The sequence below is a fragment of the Coregonus clupeaformis genome, chromosome 18 (assembly GCF_020615455.1).
Source record: "Coregonus clupeaformis isolate EN_2021a chromosome 18, ASM2061545v1, whole genome shotgun sequence".
Lineage (NCBI taxonomy): Eukaryota > Metazoa > Chordata > Actinopteri > Salmoniformes > Salmonidae > Coregonus > Coregonus clupeaformis.
Genome location: NC_059209.1, coordinates 51,172,801 through 51,195,282, shown reverse-complemented (window position 1 = coordinate 51,195,282; position 22,482 = coordinate 51,172,801). Strand labels below are relative to the sequence as shown.

General features: G+C 43.4%; 1 protein-coding gene across 4 annotated transcripts in view; it reads left to right on the top strand.

The window, feature by feature from the left end:
- Positions 1-12,333: 12,333 nt before the first annotated feature.
- Positions 12,334-22,482, top strand: part of emid1 (EMI domain containing 1) — a 95,118-nt gene continuing 84,969 nt past the window's right edge. For 2 of the 4 annotated variants that reach the window (XM_041836390.2, XM_041836387.2), the window contains exon 1: positions 12,336-13,084. In XM_041836390.2, the coding sequence (XP_041692324.1) occupies positions 12,897-13,084 (188 nt within the window). In that variant the 5' untranslated portion in view covers positions 12,336-12,896. Of the gene's footprint in view, positions 13,085-22,482 lie in introns of all 4 variants that reach the window. The other 2 variants (XM_041836388.2, XM_041836389.2) reach the window with 2 other exon arrangements.

The following is a 22,482-nucleotide window of genomic DNA, read 5'->3' as shown; positions in this document are numbered from 1 at the left end:
TTGTAGTGTGATTTCCTTTACGGGCCATTGAGCTATTTAAAACAGTATTATAATTGATCATTTATTATATATATTGTCAAAGAAGTGTGGATCATCATTATTTGGTCCGTAAAGGTTAATGAGCCATATCTGTTTATGGTCCAATAACATATTTAAAATAATCCATCTACCTTGCGGATCTGTTTGGACAATTTGCACATTCAGATCAAAATTACTGTTAATTAATGTCATCACCCCTTTTGAGTTTCTTTGCCCATGGGAGAAGTATATTTCGCCCCCCATTCCTTTTTCCACGCAACTTGTTGAATGAGTTTCCTGTAAACAATATATATTATATTCCTTCTTTTTGAGCCATGTAAATATTGTTATTCTTTTGTTATTATCAGCTAAGCCATTACAATTATAACTGGCTATACTTATTTCACCACATACCATAATGAGATACAAGTTTCAAATCTATTTATCATTATATATGTTTGTAAATTTACCAATAAAAAATACCATAGTGATTGAGTGTCCATTTAGCTGTACCATGATATTTGCATTGCTACTAAATAACCCTCCAATTGTTCGCCACTATTCCCCTGCTAAAGCCCTTCCCCATCCCAAGTTGGGCCATCATCCCAGTGATCGGCATACCACCCCCGTCCCCCCCGGATCCCTAGGCCCCCGAGAGGCCAGGACCCATCCATCGAAAACAGCACACAGTGCCACCCACAAAACAGAAGCAGGTCAACCGCCAAAAGTATTTCCAATGCTCTCACCTCAAATATATATATATATATATATATATATATATACAGTGGGGAAAAAAAGTATTTAGTCAGCCACCAATTGTGCAAGTTATCCCACTTAAAAAGATGAGAGAGGCCTGTAATTTTCATCATAGGTACACGTCAACTATGACAGACAAATTGAGAAGAAAAAAAATCCAGAAAATCACATTGTAGGATTTTTAATGAATTTATTTGCAAATGATGGTGGAAAATAAGTATTTGGTCACCTACAAACAAGCAAGATTTCTGGCTCTCACAGACCTGTAACTTCTTCTTTAAGAGGCTCCTCTGTCCTCCACTCGTTACCTGTATTAATGGCACCTGTTTGAACTTGTTATCAGTATAAAATACACCTGTCCACAACCTCAAACAGTCACACTCCAAACTCCACTATGGCCAAGACCAAAGAGCTGTCAAAGGACACTAGAAACAAAATTGTAGACCTGCACCAGGCTGGGAAGACTGAATCTGCAATAGGTAAGCAGCTTGGTTTGAAGAAATCAACTGTGGGAGCAATTATTAGGAAATGGAAGACATACAAGACCACTGATAATCTCCCTCGATCTGGGGTGCCACGCAAGATCTCACCCTGTGGGGTCAAAATGATCACAAGAACGGTGAGCAAAAATCCCAGAACCACACGGGGGGACCTAGTGAATGACCTGCAGAGAGCTGGGACCAAAGTAACAAAGCCTACCATCAGTAACACACTACGCCGCCAGGGACTCAAATCCTGCAGTGGCAGACGTGTCCCCCTGCTTAAGCCAGTACATGTCCAGGCCCGTCTGAAGTTTGCTAGAGTGCATTTGGATGATCCAGAAGAGGATTGGGAGAATGTCATATGGTCAGATGAAACCAAAATAGAACTTTTTGGTAAAAGCTCAACTCGTCGTGTTTGGAGGACAAAGAATCCTTTGTTGCATCCAAAGAACACCATACCTACTGTGAAGCATGGGGGTGGAAACATCATGCTTTGGGGCTGTTTTTCTGCAAAGGGACCAGGACGACTGATCCGTGTAAAGGAAATAATGAATGGGGCCATGTATCGTGAGATTTTTAGTGAAAACCTCCTTCCATCAGCAAGGGCATTGAAGATGAAACGTGGCTGGGTCTTTCAGCATGACAATGATTCCAAACACACCGCCCGGGCAACGAAGGAGTGGCTTCGTAAGAAGCATTTCAAGGTCCTGGAGTGGCCTAGCCAGTCTCCAGATCTCAACCCCATAGAAAATCTTTGGAGGGAGTTGAAAGTCCGTGTTGCCCAGCGACAGCCCCAAAACATCACTGCTCTAGAGGAGATCTGCATGGAGGAATGGGCCAAAATACCAGCAACAGTGTGTGAGAACCTTGTGAAGACTTACAGAAAACTTTTGACCTGTTTCATTGCCAACAAAGGGTATATAACTAAGTATTGAGAAACTTTTGTTATTGACCAAATACTTATTTTCCACCATAATTTGCAAATAAATTCATTAAAAATCCTACAATGTGATTTTCTGGATATTTTTTCCTCATTTTGTCTGTCATAGTTGACGTGTACCTATGATGAAAATTACAGGCCTCTCTAATCTTTTTAAGTGGGAGAACTTGCACAATTGGTGGCTGACTAAATACTTTTTTCCCCCACTGTATATATATATATATAGCTATTTAAAAATATATATCTATTCAAATATCTTGCATATCTTAATTTCCATCATTATCAATTAATATGCGTAATAATGTCGGCAGTTCATGCGTAGGATTGTTACCTATAACCCGAATTGCCATTGTATTACATTACATTTTTGTCAAGCAATTATTATTTTAGCAAACAATTATTGTGGTTCATCCTATATTCTCCCTAACATCCTTACCCCCTTGCAACAGATGTGGGATAAACACACACACACACGCACATACTCTAACACACTCAACCCCTTTCCTCCACAATCAACCATAAGATCAGATGCTCAACGGTTGTTACATCCCAGAGCCCAACTCAAGAATGGACCTGATTTACGAATGCATATACAGTTACAGCTGTTTGAGAAAGCATGCAAGATTGAGCAAAAATTGACAACAATGTGAGATTTGATTAATCTATGTAAAGTCCTAGGTGATGGAGATCAGATCCACCCTCTTCCCCTGAGACACAAACACTCTGGTCCCCCGTTGTAAACATTTTTCCCAAGCATCTCTGTGCAGTCAGACCTTTAATTATTTTGTGCCACCAGGGCCACAATAATATGCCCCCTCTCTGATTGTCCGACATTTAAATGTTTCCCCTTAAACCACTTGAGTGTTGCTTTAGCAGTATGCTTAGGGTCATTGTCCTGCTGGAAGGTGAACCTCTGTCCCAGTCTCAAATCTCTGGAAGACTGAAACAGGTGTCCCTCAAGAATTTCCCTGTATTTAGCGCCATCCATCATTCCTTCAATTCTGACCAGTTTCCCAGTCCCTGCTGATGAAAAACATCCCCACAGCATGATGCTGCCACCACCATGCTTCACTGTGGGGATGGTGTTCTCGGGGTGATGAGAGGTGTTGGGTTTTCGCCAGACATAGCGTTTTCCTTGATGGCCAAAAAGCTCAATTTAAGTCTCATCTGACCAGAGTACCTTTTTCCATATGTTTGGGGAGTCTCCCACATGCCTTTTGGCGAACACCAAACGTGTTTGCTTATTTTTTTCTTTAAGCAATGGCTTTTTTCTGGCCTCTCTTCCGTAAAGCCCAGCTCTGTGGAGTGTACGGCTTAAAGTGGTCCTATGGACAGATACTCCAATCTCCGCTGTGGAGCTTTGCAGCTCCTTCAGGGTTATCTTTGGTCTCTTTGTTGCCTCTCTGATTAATGCCCTCCTTGCCTGGTCCGTGAGTTTTGGTGGGGGGCCCTCTCTTGGCAAGTTTGTTGTGGTGCCATGTTCTTTCAATTTTTTAATAATGGATTTAATGGTGCTCCATGGGATGTTCAAAGTTTCTGATATTTTTTTATAACCCAACCCTGATCTGTACTTCTCCACAACTTTGTCCCTGACCTGTTTGGAGAGCTCCTTGGTCTTCATGGTGCCGCTTCCTTGGTGGTGCCCCTTGCTTAGTGGTGTTGCAGACTCTGGGGCCTTTCATAACTGAGATCATGTGACAGATAATGTGACACTTAGATTGCACACAGGTGGACTTTATTTAACTAATTATGTGACTTCTGAAGGTAATTGGTTGCACCATATCTTATTTAGGGGCTTCATAGCAAAGGGGGTGAATACATATGCACGCACCACTTTTCCGTTATTTGTTTTAAAAAAAAAATTTAAACAAGTAATTTTTTTCATTTCACTTCACCAATTTGGACTATTTTGTGTATGTCCATTACATGAAATCCAAATAAAAATCAATTTAAATTATAGGTTGTAATGCAACAAAATAGGAAAAACGCCAAGGGGGATGAATACTTTTGCAAGGCACTGTAAAAGATCCCAGAAATTTCCCATGTACACAAAAAAGCTTATTTCTCTCAAAATCTGTGCACAAATGTGTTTACATCCCTGTTAGTGAGCGTTTCTCCTTTGACAAGATAATCCATCAACCTGACAGGTATGGCATAACAAGAAGCTGATTAAACAGCATGATCATTACACAGGTGCACCTTGTGCTGGGGACAATAAAAGGCCACTCTAAAATGTGCAGTTTTGTCACACAACACAATGCCACAGATGTCTCAAGTTTTAAGGGAGCGTGCAATTGGCATACTGACTGCAGGAATGTCCACCAGAGCTGTTGCCAGAGAATTGAATGTTAATTTCTCTACCATATGTCGTTTTAGAGAATTTGGCAGTGCGTCCAACTGGCCTCACAACCGCAGACCACATGTATGGTGTCGTGTGGGCGAGTGGTTTGCTGATGTCAACATTGTGAACAGAGTGCCCCATGGTGGCGGTGGGGTTATGGTATGGGCAGGCATAAACTACGGACAACAAACACAATTGCATTTTATCGATGGCAATTTGAATGCACAGAAATATCGTGACGAGATCCTGGTGCCCATTGTGAGGCCCATTTTTTTTTCAGTATCTGTGACTAACAGATGCATATCTGTATTCCTAGTCATGTGAAATCCATTGATTAGGGCCTAATTTATTTATTTAAATTGACTGATTTCCTCATATGAACTGTAACTGTAACAATCTTTGAAATTGTTACATGTTGCGTTTATATTTTTGTTCAGTGTATATACTGTAGGTAGAGAACATTGAACAGCACAAGGCTATGTCAATAACTCAATTTTGTCAAAAATGCAGATAGAACCTTGTAGTCCCCAGCTCTCGAATTGTCCCCTATCTATACTAGGCACAATTAAACAGCACCCTTTTTTCAACATGTTCAAGATGTCAGAACTTCATTGTCTGTCCAGTCTGGAGCCTTGTCTTTGTGTCAGTGCTGACCTGCCCCTGTCACTGTCCTGAGAGCTCATTGGCTGAGGCCCTACCAGGCCGCATCGCCCTGCAGGGGCTGGACAAGTCTGCAGTCGCTGAGATCAGAAGCCCCCCCTTCCGCCTTCCCCCCTCTCTGCTCTGCTCCTTGGTTCTGTGTCCCACAAGTTCAACAGAGTCTGCATCCCAAATGGCACCCTATTCCCTGTAGTGCACTACTTTAGACTGTACACTATATAGGGAATAGAGTGTAATTTGGGAGGCACCCATAATGTAGTGGTGACACTCATATCAGATAGCCGGGCCTGGAGTCAGCAGTCTAGTCCTGATTGAGTGTTACGTTGTCATCTGGCCTGTTCCCCAGCTCTTGATCCTCAGGAAAATAGGAAAATTGTGTCATAGGAAAATTACAGATGATTTTGGGACATGTCTGATGTTGATTAATGGAACAATTTGCTCAGTGGCTTTAACTTACACAAAGAAGGGCAGACCTCCAGGAGTAGGACTGAACTGAACTAAACACACCTGGTCCAGACCCCTAACCTCCTAGATAGAGGAGGCAGCTGTGGTTAGACACAAATCAATAAAAACATATTATAATTAAACACAAATCAAATGCATGTCACTCCCACACTTTAAAAACATTCACTGGGAATACGTTTTGTGTTTTTATGCCAACTGTTGAAGGAGGATGTAAGTACGAACCTAGTGTAACCTTTGTTTTTTTCAGTTATCCTTATCCTAATTAGTTGAAAACTCAATTTCAACAGTCCTCCAAAGAACATACATTCTGTTTTACAGATCTTGCAGTGTTGTGTTTAGAGGCTGTGTATTCCTCCCTTGGGAAGGTGTAGGATTTGCAAATCCTATTCATCGTATACTTAAATGATGGATAAAAACAAAACAAATATTTTCTGGTTTAGATCGTTTTCCAGCTCGACTCCTTTAAAGCTGGAATCCGTACTTTAAAACTGCCACATCCGTTCGGGATATTATAACAACAAAGAAGTTACTTCAAACAATGGACACTCCTCCATTACATCAGCAAAACAAAACAATAACAAAGGCGAACGGTGGCGCTGTTTTACCTTACAAATGTTGTGTTGCCTTAGAGCTCCATTCATGTCCATTGGTTGTTGTTTTCCTGTTCTGTCTCTCTGGTTGTGCTTCTGTCTACTCATCTGGCACGCCACCGCTGTGCAAATCGTGTGTGTGAGTGCATCCTGGTTATGCGAGGCCAGAAGGAGATCAGCTGGAAGTCAGCCAAGAGCATGATGTCAGAGGGCAACTTGCTGGCCTCTCTGATGGAAATGGACTGTGATGCCATCAATGCCAGCCAGGTCAAGACTGTCAGAGGTAGGTCACTTTTGTTCTGTGGTGTTCACACCAAAACAGGACAACAATAGGTCTAACTATATCCATATTGCAACCTTAACATGCAGTATGAGCCCTAAAATAGCAAATACACCATTTTACATGTCTGATATATGTTCACTCTATCGCCCTGTGTTTCCCCTTGGCCAGGCTTCTTGGAGAACCTGAACACCAGACCATCAGTAAGGCTGGGAGGAGATGCAGACCATCAGTAAGGCTGGGTCTGGGATGTTCAAGTTTGTGGAGGCTGTCATGGGCTACTGTGACGTCGCCAGGGAGACAAGCCTAAGAGAGAGAAGGTATCATGACCCGGGCAATATGATCGAGATAGTATAAACAGTGTACATTACTTTGACTGGCACAGGGGACCTGCCATAGTTATGGATTTATTCTGTTTACGTAGGCATAACACCAGCCAGCACATGGCCCATGGCAGTTATATGGCACCAGCCTATGAGAATGAGCAGTGTTGTGTTAGTGGTTTTTCACCCCCCCCCCCCGGCTGTCTGTTCTATGTGGGGTGCCTAGAGAAGAATGTCTTCCAGAGCAAGCGTGAGCTGGAGCGTATTCAGAACGCGCTATGGACCATCCATAGGGAGCTGGGGGCACTGGGGGACAAGTACAATACTGCCATGGGGGAGAAGCAGCTGCTGCACGAAGAGGCTGAGGTCATGGAGAGGAGGCTGATCGCTGCTGACAAACTCATCTCAGGCCTGGGCTCAGAGAACGAGCGGTGAGGACAGCACAGTGGAGTGGATATATACACACACAGAGAAGATTTAGCATGGCTTACAGACAGTTGAAGGCTGTGGACCATGTTGATATGTTCCATTTTCTGACTACCTTTTCTGTATCTTCCAGCCCTTCCACTTCTTCCACAACAAGGAGGTGGACTACAAGATCCCTGCTGACGGGCCCAAGGAAAATGATGTTGGTCTGTGGATTAAGTTCATCACTGATCTGATATGCAGACTACAAATGTAGCTTTTTACATACGATTTCTGCTGCAAGACCATTGTTGCTATTAACTTGTAGTCATCTTCCATGTTCTCTGATTGACTTGTTATGTGTGACAGGGAAGATTGAGACCCTACCCCTGGCCAATACTCCAGAGACTCATGATATCATACATTCTTTCTAACAGATCTCATAGAATATACACTGAGTGTACAAAACATTAGGAACACCTGCTCTTTCCATGACATAGACTGACTAGGTGAATTCAGGTGAACGCTATGATCCCATATTGATGTCATTGTGAAATCCACTTCAATCAATGTAGAGACAGGTTAAAAAAGGATTTTAAGCCTTGAGACATGGATTGTGTATGTGTGCCATTCAGAGGGTGAATGGGCAAGACAAAATATTTAAGTGCCTTTGAACAGGGTATGGTAGTAGGTGCCAGGCGCACATGTTTGAGTGTGTCAAGAACTGCAACGCTGCTAGGTTTTTCACGCTCAACAGTTTCCTGTGTGTATCAAGAATGGTCCAACCCCTAAAGAACATCCAGCCAACTTGACACAACTGTGGGAAGCATTGGAGTCAACATGGGCCAGCATCCCTGTGGAACGCTTTTGACACCTTGTAGAGTACATGCGCCGACGAATTGAGGCTGTTCTGAGAGCAAAAGGGGGTGCAACTCAATATTAGGAAGGTGTTCCTAATGTTTGGTATAGTCAGTGTATATTATTCAAAGTTGCACTGTCTCAGTATCAAAAGTAGCCATGAATATCCATGTCTCGTCATAAACATATACAAAATACAACACTGTTTATACAGTATGTGTATGTATGTTGTGTATGTACTGTGTGTGTAGTTATGTTGTCCTGTATGGTTCTTCCTTCCAGGCGGATGAAGGGGAAGCCCAATGTGATGTGGTTGTCTGGGCTGCAGATCCCGGAGTCCTACCTGACTGCTCTGGTTCAGGCCACCTGCAGGAGGAACGGCTGGACCGCTCCACACTCTACACACAGGTCACCCAGTCCAGCACTGAGGAGGAGGTCAACGAGAGGCCTGGACAGGGTGAGAGTCCTCTAACAGACACACACAGTGATGCTTTGATACTTAGGGTGATGTTTGTGTTCCCCCAGGCTGCTTCGGGTCAGGCCTGTATCTGGAGGGAGCAGACTGGGACATAGAGAGGGGCTGTCTGGTCAGGAGTAAACCCAAAGTACTGGTGGTCCAGCTGCCCATCCTCAAGGTCATCCCCATAGAGGCACATCGCCTCAAACTACAGGTAGAGCACAGCACCACTCACCACCTTATCCGTTTAGAATCTGTGATACCTGGCTGAGCTACTGTCCTCTCTAGCAAATATCTCTTTTGCCATTTTCTAACTGTGTCCATGATGTCAGTGTATGTGTCTCTTAGAACACTCTGAGGACTCCAGTGTACACCACGTCCATGAGGAGGAATGTTATTGGTCTGGGGCTGTTGTTTGAGGCAGACCTCTTCACCACCAAGCACATCTCCCACTGGGTGCTGCAGGGAGTGCATCAACACTGACTGATGTTTCTGTTTGTTTTATAATTATATGTAGATCATTTAAAGACATATTTTAAAGGCTGAATTTATTATATTACTACAACACAAATAAATGTTTGGGAAACTTTCACATATCGCATTTGGTGACATGCTTATAAGCATACTATTACATCAATAGAAATCTTTCAGAAAATGGATTACTCCACAGGTGTTCTTATCACCACTCTAACACTAGGTGGCAGCCCACCCCAGTCCCTGGTCCTCTCAGGGTAGTGGAGTAGAGCCCCACAGCAGAACTCCTGTCTCCAGTCAGTCCTCTGGAGAGGTGCCAGTGGATCTCAGAGCCTCTAACCCCAACCCCTGCTATTTTTAATCTCTGAAGACAGATTTCTTTATTAAGTCCTCTTTCTGCTTTATTCCTTGTGACATTTCTAACGCCCAGCATCTGTGCTCAGGTCGCCCCGACCGACTGACTGGGGAGATAAATCCACAAAGAGAAGAAAGTCTGCTTTGTATTCGTTTTAATTAAAATCTTAACATTATTTCTCCAGGTTATATTTCATTCCCCCTCCTCCTTTTCCCTGACTACATAGATCTGGCGTATTGGGGGAGGGAGGCCGGCCCTCAATTCTGATTCAGTCTGAAGGCAGACGTTTTAAAATATATATCCCCACAGATTAAATGTAGATTTAGGTCTGAATCTGATCGTACAGGTCAGATGTGTACGTGATGTCTCCATATGTTTGTACTTGAGTTCTTAGAAACATTTCATGTTTTTTTCATACATAATCCAAAATGTCTCAAAAGGAATTCAGTCCATTTTTAAAGAGCTTGAGATATTCATGTATTTCCTGCCTATAGAGGCTAAGAATGGATTATAGCTATCGCATTGGGAAAACCAGGAGCCTGGAAAATGTGTATCCGAGTGAAACATTGATCAAAGTGCGCACTGTGAAACCTTTCCACAAATGTATCCTAGACCTCCTTTATTCTTATGCTTTTTCATTATTTGACTGAGCTCTGGCTATAATCTCTGCCTTTGTTTTACATTTACATTTAAGTCATTTAGCAGACACTCTTATCCAGAGCGACTTACAAATTGGTGCATTCACCTTAGGATAGCCAGTGGGACAACCTTATAGCCAATGGGACAACCTTATAGCCAGTGGGACAACCTTATAGCCAGTGGGACAACCTTATAGCCAGTGGGATAACCCTATAGCCAGTGGGATAACCTTATAGCCAGTGGGATAACCTTATAGCCAGTGGGACAACCTTATAGCCAGTGGGATAACCTTATAGCCAGTGGGATAACCTTATAGCCAGTGGGATAACCTTATAGCCAGTGGGATAACCTTATAGCCAGTGGGATAACCTTATAGCCAGTGGGATAACCTTATAGCCAGTGGGACAGCCACCCTATTTTTTATTTTTTATTTTTCTCTCCCTTAGAGCTATTCAGAGCGAGCAAATATACTTTATGATATTGACTACAGGCCGTTCTGTCTGGAATTAACTGACTAATTCACCCAGCTCGAGCACTGTACTGTATAATCCCACAGCAGTGAACAGTGAGCAGTGTGACTGTAGTCCTCCTGACAGTGTGGGGCCAGGTCAGAGAGCACCCACTGGTTTCACTGGTATGGCTGTCATAAAGCAGACAGCACTGTGGAGAGGAGCGAAGCGGGAAACACTAGGTAAAGGAACTCTTTATGTTTGATTGCACAGTGGAGAGAAGAATAAATGGTAGGAAAAAAGTAACAAGACAAGAAAGGGGAAAGAAAAAAAATCTCAATGCAAACGATCCCCACCTCCCCCTTCAGAGGCCAAGTTTATTCTCAGCTGCACGGGACTGGAGGGATTTACATTAACCCTAAACTCCTCCAGTTCCTCCTTGGCACCGCTCTGCGCCGGCCTGCTGCCTTATAAAATGCCACCAGTGCCCTGAAACAAAAAATACCAACACATCACTACTATCCCCCCGGTCAAGCTTTCTCAAGCGGTTTCCGTTCGGTGTGATTGGGAGTGGGTGAGCCTCGGAGAGAGTAGACCAGAGCTCCCATTGCGTTGCGAGGAGAGCCCTGCGCCAGTCCTTCTCCATGCCCATTTGTGCCAGGGTGTCTCTGAGTCTGCACCCACCCTGTTACAGCCATAACTACAGCAACTACATTAGGGAAGCTTGGCCAGTGGCCCCCTAAGCGTTAATGTGTGTAAGGGCTACCTAATCTCATCATCACCAATGCAGTAGTGATATGAGTCAAACCACCACACAACATACTGTGTGCCCTCAGGAGGACAGGATGCCAAGATGTCTGTCCAGTGTTGTGGTGTTACTGTGTGCTGGTATGAATCATGCTCTTAGATGGCCTCTCTTCCTCTTCGGCATCATGCCTGCCTGCAGTGGTGAGCCCTACATTGCTGCCCATTGGGAGACCTGAGAAGTGTAGTCACTCTGATCACAGATATAGATTACTGGGTTCCAGGCTGCCGGCTGCAGGGCCAGGTGTTTAGCTTGGAGCCGTCCCACAGCCCTGTGGTTAGTGGCTGTTTGGACAGAAACCCCCTCCAGGTACCACCTCCACTGGGCACGGGAGAGAGGTTACAGAGAGCTAACCTCCCCTGCTCTCTGGCTCTGTCTGCCTGGACCATGCCCAAACATTGGGGTATGCCCACATGGGCTGCTGAGTTATGATGCCAATGGCAACCACATAGCTCAAAGCTGGACAAAGACCAAGATTAGGTGGGCGGAAGAAGGATACAGAGAAAAGAGAGAACAAATATCATGTCTCTACCAGGGTTGGGGTCAATTCAGGAAATACGCTGAAATTCCAATTCCAATTATCGTCAACGCTTTTCAATTAGGAAAATGTGGAATTGGAATTTGGTTTACTTTCTGAATTGGCTGGAATTTAAATGGAATTGACCCCAACCCTACTGTATGATAATATAAACCAGATGACACAATGCAAAAGTGTGTCTGGCATCTGGGTGTTTTGTCCTACAGTAAAGGATGGGAATTTTTATGACACTCAATAACAATCAATAACACAGACTTTCATTCAACATCATCAACACCACCATAATATTAAACTACAGTATGTGTATGTATCCATGTTTATTATCATCAGAATGCATGATCCCACTCACTTCTTTATTTCACAATCATGTGCACATGAATCCCACGTGTACCATAGTAGAATTTCTAAACTAAATGATTACTGAGGAATATCAGTCACTCTGGGGTAGTTCAGTGTTGTGTTCAGTGAAATGACGTGATGACAGATGCATAAAGGGAATCTGTATTGTAGGCATGCCTTGTCCGTGGTGAAAGGTTGAAACGGGGAATGGGCAGGGTAAAAAACTGCAAGCTCTGCAGAGACTATAAAACTATAGTTTCTTGCCCATTGTGAGACGCTCGACATGAGACAGGCTACATTACGCACAGACTGGGGGAGGGAGAGTTGATACTGAAAAGAAAAGAGACTGGCCAGTCACAATACCAAGGCTACTTCGTCTGGTTGCTTCGGAACACTGCTGATAGATTTGGGCATGCGGGGAACTTTCGGCAAAGTCCGTGACTTTTGTTTTTGTGCGACATCACGGGGTGTCATTTTTACCTTTATTTTCGTGACATTTAAAAGGCATCCACTTTATTTTTTGCTATTATAACGGTACGTTTAATTTATATATTTTAATTGTATGTATTTGGTAGATGATGGAAAGCGCTCTCTCTCGGTGATGCAAAAACCTGGACTTTGAGGCATATATATAATTTAAAAAATCACTCACGAGCTCTGCTTTCCGGTTAGGCTGAGCTTTTTAGGAACTTTTCAGCCTGTGCTTTTTTGAGGCCGCGGAAATGGGAGCGTGTCAACCGGACGGTGTGTCAGCGCTTTGCCGAAAAAGTTTCCGTTGGATTGTGCTGCTGCTGTGGCTGACCTCTGCCGCTCATGCGACCTGGAGGACGGGGCTTTACAAATATTCAGCTGGGACCCAACTCAACAGAGAGTCGTCCGCAGCGTCTCAAACCTCTATTTATCAAAAAAGGTATGGATAAATGCATGATCATTTATTGTTGTGCATCTTCTAATTTCGTGTATTAGAGCCTAGTTATAACCTTTCATGGAAATGTTGATGAGACTGTAAGTAGGCTACAGTAGGCTAGATCTTCATAAGGCATAATAAAACAAACCTGTCAAAGTCTCACTCAAAGGTGCTGTGTCCTTGAAGCATCCTTTCAGACAAAACTACCTGCTTTAGTGTGCATACCATTCATAATACATATTCACAGTGTGACACCTTCATAGACTAGGCTACATTTAATGTTCCTAAATAAATACTCTATCCACAATTCATTTTAGTTGACTAAAATACAATTATTTATTTTCAGATATAATTATAACTAACCTCCTATTGTTATCAATTCCATCCATCTCCTCAAGGTCCCCTTTTTTCTGCTTGTTTATACAACCAGCAATGACAGAGCTTTTCCCATTCCATCCGTCTCCTATCCATCTAGCAGGTCTCATTGTCTTCTTCACACTGGGTTTTCCTTTTTCCTGTCCAAGCAGCACACTGTCCCATCCTCATTGTCTCTGCTTGCCTGCCTGGCCTGCCCACTATCGCTCTGGGTGGCCTGTTGGCTCCTGTCATGTGAGAGAAGTGCTGTCTCTAAACTGTGCTCTAGTCTGTCCAGCAGCACCTCTCTCTTCTCTGCACCTCTCTCTTCTCTCCAACATCTGCTGCCGCTCAGCTGTCAGGGACCTCCTCACATCTGACCAGGCTCAGTCCTCTTCCACTAAGCCCCATACACATCCTTAAAGACGGTTAAAAACCACCAACTCAGCCCTCTCATCTTGGGAGCTCTACAATGGGAATGGGTAGTGAATGGACAACACTGGTCTGTTTTATGTTGTAATAAAGTGGATCTGCTGAATAAAGGTAGTATTTATCGTTCTTTGCACAAATATACAAATAATTTGTGTGAGATGATCAGATCTCTGTTTAGTACTCTCTCTGTGTGTTCCTCTCCTGTGATCCTCAGAGGTGAGTGTTCCATATGACAGCAGGATTGTTGATGAGGGTGGTTCTGTGAGCAAAGCCCTCAGACTAAACACAGAGGGGGGAAAACACCAGCTTCCCTTCTGAACACGTTTTTCACAGAGGCCAGCCAGCCAATGTGGATGTGATTAAATCCCCCATCACACTAATATTTATGCTCTCAGGTTCTGAGTGGTGGGGGGCAGTGGGTGGAGGATCATCCTGATGGGTGAAGTGTCCCTGGAAGTGTCCAGATGGTGCAGAGAGATCCTGGCCTTGGTCCGCTGGTGCTGGGTTCACTCCCACACCCTGAGCCTCTCTCTGTCACTCATGTGCCGTGGTTGGTGGACATGTTTACTAAACACATGCAGCTGCAGCTCTAATGCATTTGGGCTTGGAAGAGGTGAAGTTTACAGTTTACATGGATGCTGTTTGATGTTTAGCTAGGCTGGGGAGGAAGGGAAGTGAGTATGGAGTGGTGGAGTGGGGGGTGTTCTAGTGAGTCAGCCCTGGTCTGAGGATGGGGTCAGTGGGTTTGACATGACATTAGAGGAGCTGCATAGCTAATCTCCCTCCACCTGCTGTCTGTCTAGGCTGCTTCATGTAGACAGGCATGTCTATGGTGTGTGTCAGCAAGACCAGTCTGGGGCATTACCATTAGCTCTGTGTAGGACAGAGGGCTGTCCTCTCCGCTCACAAGGCCATAGTAGGAGCACTGTAACATTCTTAAAGTCCCAAGTCCTTTGTCCACATACAAAGCATTGAACAATTTCTTGACAACAGAGGTACTGAGAGAGATGAAAGTTGATTTTAACAAGGGAAGGGTGTTCAAGAGATAATGAGTATTGGTCAAGAGATAACAATGACTGAAAGAAGTCTCCAGTCCTACCTACCTAGTGCTAGATTCAGACCAGCAACCAGAACAACATATTATTATTATTTTTAATTCAAGAGAGACTTGGACCAAGACCGCAGCATCAACACGTCAGTACCACACAAACAGGCACATGACATACAATCAGGCAAAAAATTACATCAATACAATAAGCAGCACGTCAGTAACGAACATGTACACGACACAAGCCAGAAAAACATCAGAGTGCAATACGTCAAGCATCAGAGCTTGCAAAAAATCACATGGCCATTACAGTATAAAAAATAATTTTAAGTAAACCACTATGCATTCTTACAATTGAGGCAATGCTGACTAGTGACAGCAGGTGGCAAGTAGAAACACTACAGTATCAAAGCCATTACAGTATCAAAAATAATCGTAGTAAACAACTATGCTTTCTTACAATAAGGCAATGCGACTAGTGACATTGGGTAACAACTAGAAACAACTGCATGCCTCAACAACCTGTTCAATATAAATAGTACCACCTACGCAAATGGAAGGGATTAACAGTAATTGAGTGAGCTCTTGACTTGTACCGTCCCTCTGTAGAGTAGCCAGCCCAGTGCAGCAGTCTGTTCACCCTTGGCCTTAATGATGACTATTGGAGCCAAGCAGAGGGAAGGGTTAAGAAAGCAGCTATTTCCTGAGCTGCCTGCCTGAGGAGGGGAAGTCATGGTCTGACTGCCAGACAGCCTACTCCCTGTGGGACCTCTAGAGCCTGACCCATCACCACCTCCCCTCAGCCTCACCACGCATTCTCCTGAACTACCCCCAACTACCCCCAACAGAGGAGCTGACAGTTACAGTCACACACACACACATCACAGGTGAACTCCAACCTGTTGTCTTGGCCACAGCTGGGCTGGATGTGGGTGAGTCCATTCAGGCTCACTGTGTCAGACTGCTTTGTGAAATCCACTTGTCTTCCACAACCCCTTCAAGGCCTCGCTCTGGTACTTTGATGGTGTTTAGGTATTTTCATTGGGAGTTCACTGATACAGAGCGGGGACCAGTATGGAGAGCCCTTAGAGAGCCCCCTCCTCTCATTCACCTTGGCCTGATTGGCCCCTGATATGTCCTTTGAACCTGACTGAACCTGCAGCACAATGGGCCACCCCTAATGTCCCCCATTAACCTCTTTCATTCAACACCTCCTCTACACCACTGCAGTATTTCACCCCACAGAGCAGTGCCGTGAAGACCATGAAACTCAGTATGCTACTATTACTTATCTCAACTTTACTTTTCTTTTTTGGCGCTATCTTTTTCTATTGATCTCTTTTGCATTTCTCTCTCTCTATTGCTGTAGTTTTCTAAAACAAAATACCCTCCGTATCTAACTCTGTGTGTGTTGTATTTTTTCATATCCTTGATAAAAATCAGTCCTTCTAACTTTCCCTCTATCTTTGTGCAGAATAATGTATTTCATTTGTCGACTAGATAGTCTATCCCAGTTAGAAGCTCGCGCTCATTCTCTCCAGCTCCAGGTTTTAACTCCAGGAATGTGTGATCCATCTCTCTTCATTAATGTCCAGTGGTGGAAAAAGTACCCAATTGTCATACTTGAGTAAAAGTAAAGATACCTTAATAGAAAATGACTCAAGTAAAAGTGAGTCACCCAGTAAAATACTACTTGAGTAAAAGTCTAAAAGTATTTGGTTTAGTAAATGTAATTGCTAAAATATACTTAAGTATCAAAAGTAAAAGTGAAAATAATTTCAAATTCCTTACATTAAGCAAACCAGATGGCATCATTTTCTTATTTTTTTAAATGTATTTACGGTTAGCCAGGTGCACACTCCAACACTCAGACATCGTTTACAAACGAAGCATGTGTTTAGTGAGTCCACCAGATCAGAGGCTGTAGGGATGACCAGCTATGTTCTTTTGATAAGTGTGTGAATTAGACCATTTTCTTGTCCTGCTAAGCATTCAAATGTATGAGTACTTTTGGGTGTCAGGGAAAATGTATGGCATAAAAAGTACATTCATTTCTTTAGGAATGTAGTGAAGTAAAAGTACAATTTGTCAGAAATATAAATAGTAAAGTATAGATACCCCAAACAACTACTTAAGTAGTACTTTCAAGTAGTTTTACTTAAGTACTTCACACCACTGTTAATGTCACTGAATGTCTCTCTCCTTTGTTGCACCACATTTATCTCTGGCCTCTTACCTGTGCCCAGTGGCGGCTCCTGAAAAAATTCTCAGGAGGGGCAATTTTTCTGATGATTTAGGTGACCTACACACATTTAAAAAAAGATATGTCCAGCAACAACATGAAGACAGGGGCAGCATATAAGTCAATACCAGAAGCATTTATTGACTGATCTCAAAAGTGTTGGCTTACCAGGGTTGGTGGAGCCCTCAGTTTCATCTTTGCCTCGCAAAGCTAACTCAAACACTCCGCAAAACTTCACACACTGGATTAGCCGGCTGAGGATGTGGCGGTTCTTGCTAATGTCGTAGTAAATATATTTGTTATAGTGAATATGGAATATGATATGTTGAGTAGAATGTTGTGCTAAGATCTATTTAGGTCAGGAGCTGGTTATAAGTTCTGTTCCTATCCAATAACAATGGACAAAAGGGTCCTATCTTGTCAGCCTTGTCAGCAGGTGGCCAAGGACAACACCCACGCCATAGGCCTCTCAGTTCTTCCAACTCACGAGTTCTTGCTCTGAGGACACACACACACACAAACACACACACACACACATCATCACTGTTAAACACACACACACACAATCATCACTGTTAAACACACACACACACACACACACACACAAATCCCCTCTCTTAGGCTGAACATTTGAAGACAGAGAACCCGACTCAGAGCCAATGCAACAGTGACAGTAGCCTGGAGGGGACCTCGCCCAACTCATCAGGACCAATCAGAAGATCAGAACTACTAGATTGAACCTACTTCATTTATTGCATAAAATGTCTGCACACAATGTTTCGGGGCTCTCTTCAGATAATAATAATAATAATAATAATAATATGCCATTTAGCAGACGCTTTTATCCAAAGCGACTTACAGTCATGCGTGCATACATTTTTGTGTATGGGTGGTCCGGGGATCGAACCCACTACCTTGGCGTTACAAGCACCATGCTCTACCAGCTGAGCTACAGAAAGTGGATACTCATGGATGCGCATTGCAATTGTAAAATGTCAACACAATTGGAGACACCACGTCATTTTTGGAGACATGTTATTGACAGTAAACTATTGTAGATGCGACTGCTAACTAAATAAAACATTTTAGCTGGCTAGCTAATCATCTTAGCTAAATGTGGGGCAAACAATTCAGTTATTTACCGTTAATTTGAGGATTGGGGTGAAAGAAATCGAGTTACATAGTGATACTTTACGATATACTGTATTGACAATATCGCAATATTTTAGCGCTAGTTGGCTGTACCTGCACCAAAACACCATTATTGTTCCTTCATAGCTTGTTCTCAATCTTTTCACATTGGGAGCCAATTTGTTTTCAGCACTTTTATTTCCATGACTGATCAAAACTTCGTTCTCATGGCTTTCTGATCCCTCTGCAACAGACATATGGTGCGCAATAAAATCACAGTATCGAATCGCAATACGTATAGAATCATGAGACTCGCAATGCTGATGCATATATCTTATCGTGAGGTTCCTGGCAATTCCCAGCCCAAGTTCATTTGCCACAACAAATCTCTTCGCTAGCAAACGCGATGTCTTCTCCAAAACGGCAATGTGTCTCCAGCAATGTTTACTTTTTGACGTTCTATGGCATCTCCACTTTCCAAGCATATATGACCACATGTAATATTTTGGTAAGTGATGCAAATAGTGAACTATGTAGGGCCAGGATGTAAAATATATGTAGCTGCAGCAATTTCTCTTATCTGATATGGTAAGTAATGGGGCTTAATTTATAGCTCCCTAAGAGTTTGACGAACGGGTCCGTGAACGCGATTCCAGATATATTTACCTCTGAATAAACTGCCTTTATTACACCATATCCACCCTGTCCAAAGTCTCTACTTGGTCTCAGTTGGTTCTCCAGTAAACTTGTGATTATCAACACTAACCTCATCGTTGTGGCGGCGGACAGCTAGCCTGTATCCCTCGTCATCCAGTTGAGTGAGTGGCAATGTCTTTTTTCGTTCGTACCAATTTTTGGAAAATCCTCGGGTGTAGGACTTTCCGCCTTTAGTAGAAACCTGTTGAATTATTAAATTTGGTCTGGGAGGTCCTAATTGGTTCGTTGCCAATGTATCTTCATTTGTTCGCCGACAAAAAGGAACTTCTTTCAAACAATCCACTCTTTTCTCAGTTACGTTCATGGTTACGTAACGTATGACGAAAGCGCATAAGTGCAAGCCCACAGACACCCATTGAGATTGTATTGAAGGCTCTGAAATTTAAAAAAAATAGATTTTACATGGGAGTCTATGACAGACTTCTGGGCGATTTTCAACCTGACTGAAATCGCCCCAAAAGGGGGGGGAGCCATTTGAAGCACGACTTTAGCCTGATTCGACATTTAGTGGCAGTGTGGCACTGTGGCAGATCAGACGTATAGATTACAACACTGATAACTACTGTTGCCGTGATATAATTGATTAGAAAAAAAATCCCTTCCTTTTCCCGTTTGGCAGTGCGTCGCCCATATCGCCCTATTGAACAGGCCGCCCCTGCCTGTGCCTTTGGACCCACAGTGCATCCTATCCTCATTGGTCTATCCTCTAACCCCTTGTCTGTCCCACTGGGGGCTTCCTTTTTGACCCCTATGGTAAAATGACCTCCACCTCCTCCTCTCCACTTCTCCTCCTCCTCTCCTCTCGTCTGGCTGTCTGCCACATCTGTCTATTGTCGTTTGTTCTCCACAAAGGCTTTTCCCACAGCCAGAAATCTAGAGAAATTCTATGAGATTTTTATCATACTAAATGTCATTTTTTTAGCGTTCTACCCTCCTCCCACAGCATAGGGGTGGAGAAAGAGGGGGAGAACGGGGGCTGGGATTCTTCAACTTTGTCCCAAAGGCAGAGAGTTATTGAGAGGGAGGGGGACTGAAACAGGAAGCTCAGTGGGGAGCACACCTGGACGTTATTCACCCTAACCTGGCCTTCTTCTGTACTCTGTGAGCCTGCCTGCCTGCCCTCCACTTCTCTCTCTTTCTCTCTGCGTCTGAGGCCCTGGCTCTGGGGTTGTTCCTCTCTCTCTATCTCTCTCGCTCTCTCTGTTGTTCGTCTCTTTCCAATGTCTCTCTTAAAGCATAAAGTGCTATTACCTAACTGTATATGGATCTGCATGCATGGTCTTGGAGGAGCCTCCCTGTGTTAACAGTCCCCAGCCACACTGCAGTGAGGGGACAACAGCAGCACTGCTCTTTTTGAAGAGTAGAATCTTGTCATCATGACAATTTTCTGAGCTCTCTCTCTATCAGTATTATTCATTTGGGGTGCAGCAGCGTGCTTTTGTTTCCCCCTCTATTTTACTGTCTTGGCGAGATCTTTCTCTCCCTTATGGATTTCGATTTTCTTTCTCCATTGGCTGTGATCTGTTTGAGTGCTCATGGTGCTTTGTGATTTACTTGGTTTTGGCCCAGCATCAGGAGTGAAGGAGGGAGGCAGGGAGGGAGGCAGGAAAGGAGGGAGTGTGGGGTGTTTGCAGAGAGACCTGATACCCACTGTGGACCTGCCTGCCTGCCTGGTGCCAGTGCCAGTTAAACACAGCCGTGCTGTTCGGTTTCACACCTTGTACCCCAGGGAACAGCTCAACCCTGTGGAAGGTTTGCACTAGAGGTCTTCAAGGGTAAAAAAATGTGGACCTGTTCCGAAATAGATCTGTATTGATCCCATCCGACCCGATGTGCATAAATATATTTTTAAACATAGACCCGTTCCGAATGGACCCAAGGATAGTCAGCCACGTTCCGAAAAGGCCCGTGGAAAAACAGACCCAAACAGACACATGCCGGTTCAGATCCAAGAGAGCAGTATCCACACCCATCGGATGTAGTGATCATAATATAATAGCCAAATCTAGAAAAACCAAAGTTCCAAAGACTGGACCTAAAATTGTGTATAAACAATCATACAAGAGGTTTTGCAATGATTCCTATGTCGAAGATATGAAATATTTGTTGCTCTGGTGTGTGTAATAAGGAACATCCGGATGCTGCACTTGAAGCATTTATGAAACTGCTTCTTCCGGTTACTGATAGGCATGCACCCATCAAGAAATGGACTGTTAGAACTGCCAAATCCCCATGGATAGATGATGAATTGAAAAACTGTATGGCTGAGAGGGATGAGGCAAAGGGAATAGCAAATACGTCTGACAACACATCAGACTGGCAAACATACAGTAAATTGAGAAATCACGTAACTAAACTAAACAAAAAGAAAAAGAAACTATACTATGGAACAAAGATAAATGATATAAAGAATGATAGTAAAAATCTCTTGAGTACTTTAAATGAATTTCTAGGCAAAGAAGCAAGCTTGGCTCCATCCTTCATTGAGGCAGATGGCTTGTTCATAACAACATTATTTGATATTGCCAACCACTTTAATAGCTTTTTTGTTGACAAGATTAGCAAATGTAGGTATGACATGCAAACAACAAATGCTGAGCGTTCATATTCATGCATAATGGACCAAATAATGAAAGACAAGCGCTGTAGTTTTAAGTTCCACAAAGTGGGTGTGGAAGAGGTGAAAACATTTCTGCTATCTATAAATAAGGACAAACCACCTGGTACCGACAACCTGGATGGTAAATTGCTGAGGTTGGTAGCAGCAATTGTGTGTATATGTACTGATATGTAGGCTATGTGTGACCTTTTAAATGAATGTATTTCAGTCCTTGACTAATAATGTTCTGTACAACAGTACCAGTCAAAAGTTTGGACACACCTACTCATTCAAGGGTTGCTCTTTATTTTTACTATTTTCTACATTGTAGAATAATAGTGAAGACATCAAAACTATGAAATAACACATATGGAATCATGTAGTAACCAAAAACGTAAAATAAATGTTATTCAAATATATGTTATATTTGAGATTCTTCAAATAGCCACCCTTTGCCTTGATGACAGCTTAGCACACTCTTGGCATTCTCTCAACCAGCTTCACCTGGAATGCTTTTCCAACAGTCTTGAAGGAGTTCCCACATATGCTGAGCACTTGTTGGCTGCTTTTCCTTCACTCTGCGGTCCGACTCTTCCCAAACAATCCCAATTAGGTTGAGGTCGGGGGATTGTGGAGGCCAGGTCATCTAATGCAGCACGCCATCGCTCTCCTTCTTGGTCAAATAGCCCTTACGCAGCCTGGAGGTGTGTTGGGTCATTGTCCTGTTGAAAAACAAATAATAGTCCCACTAAGCCCAAACCAGATGGGATGGTGTATCGCTACAGAATGCTGTGGTAGCCATGCGGGTTAAGTGTGCCTTGAATTCTAAATAAATCACAGACAGTGTCACCAGCAAAGCACCCCCACACCATAACACC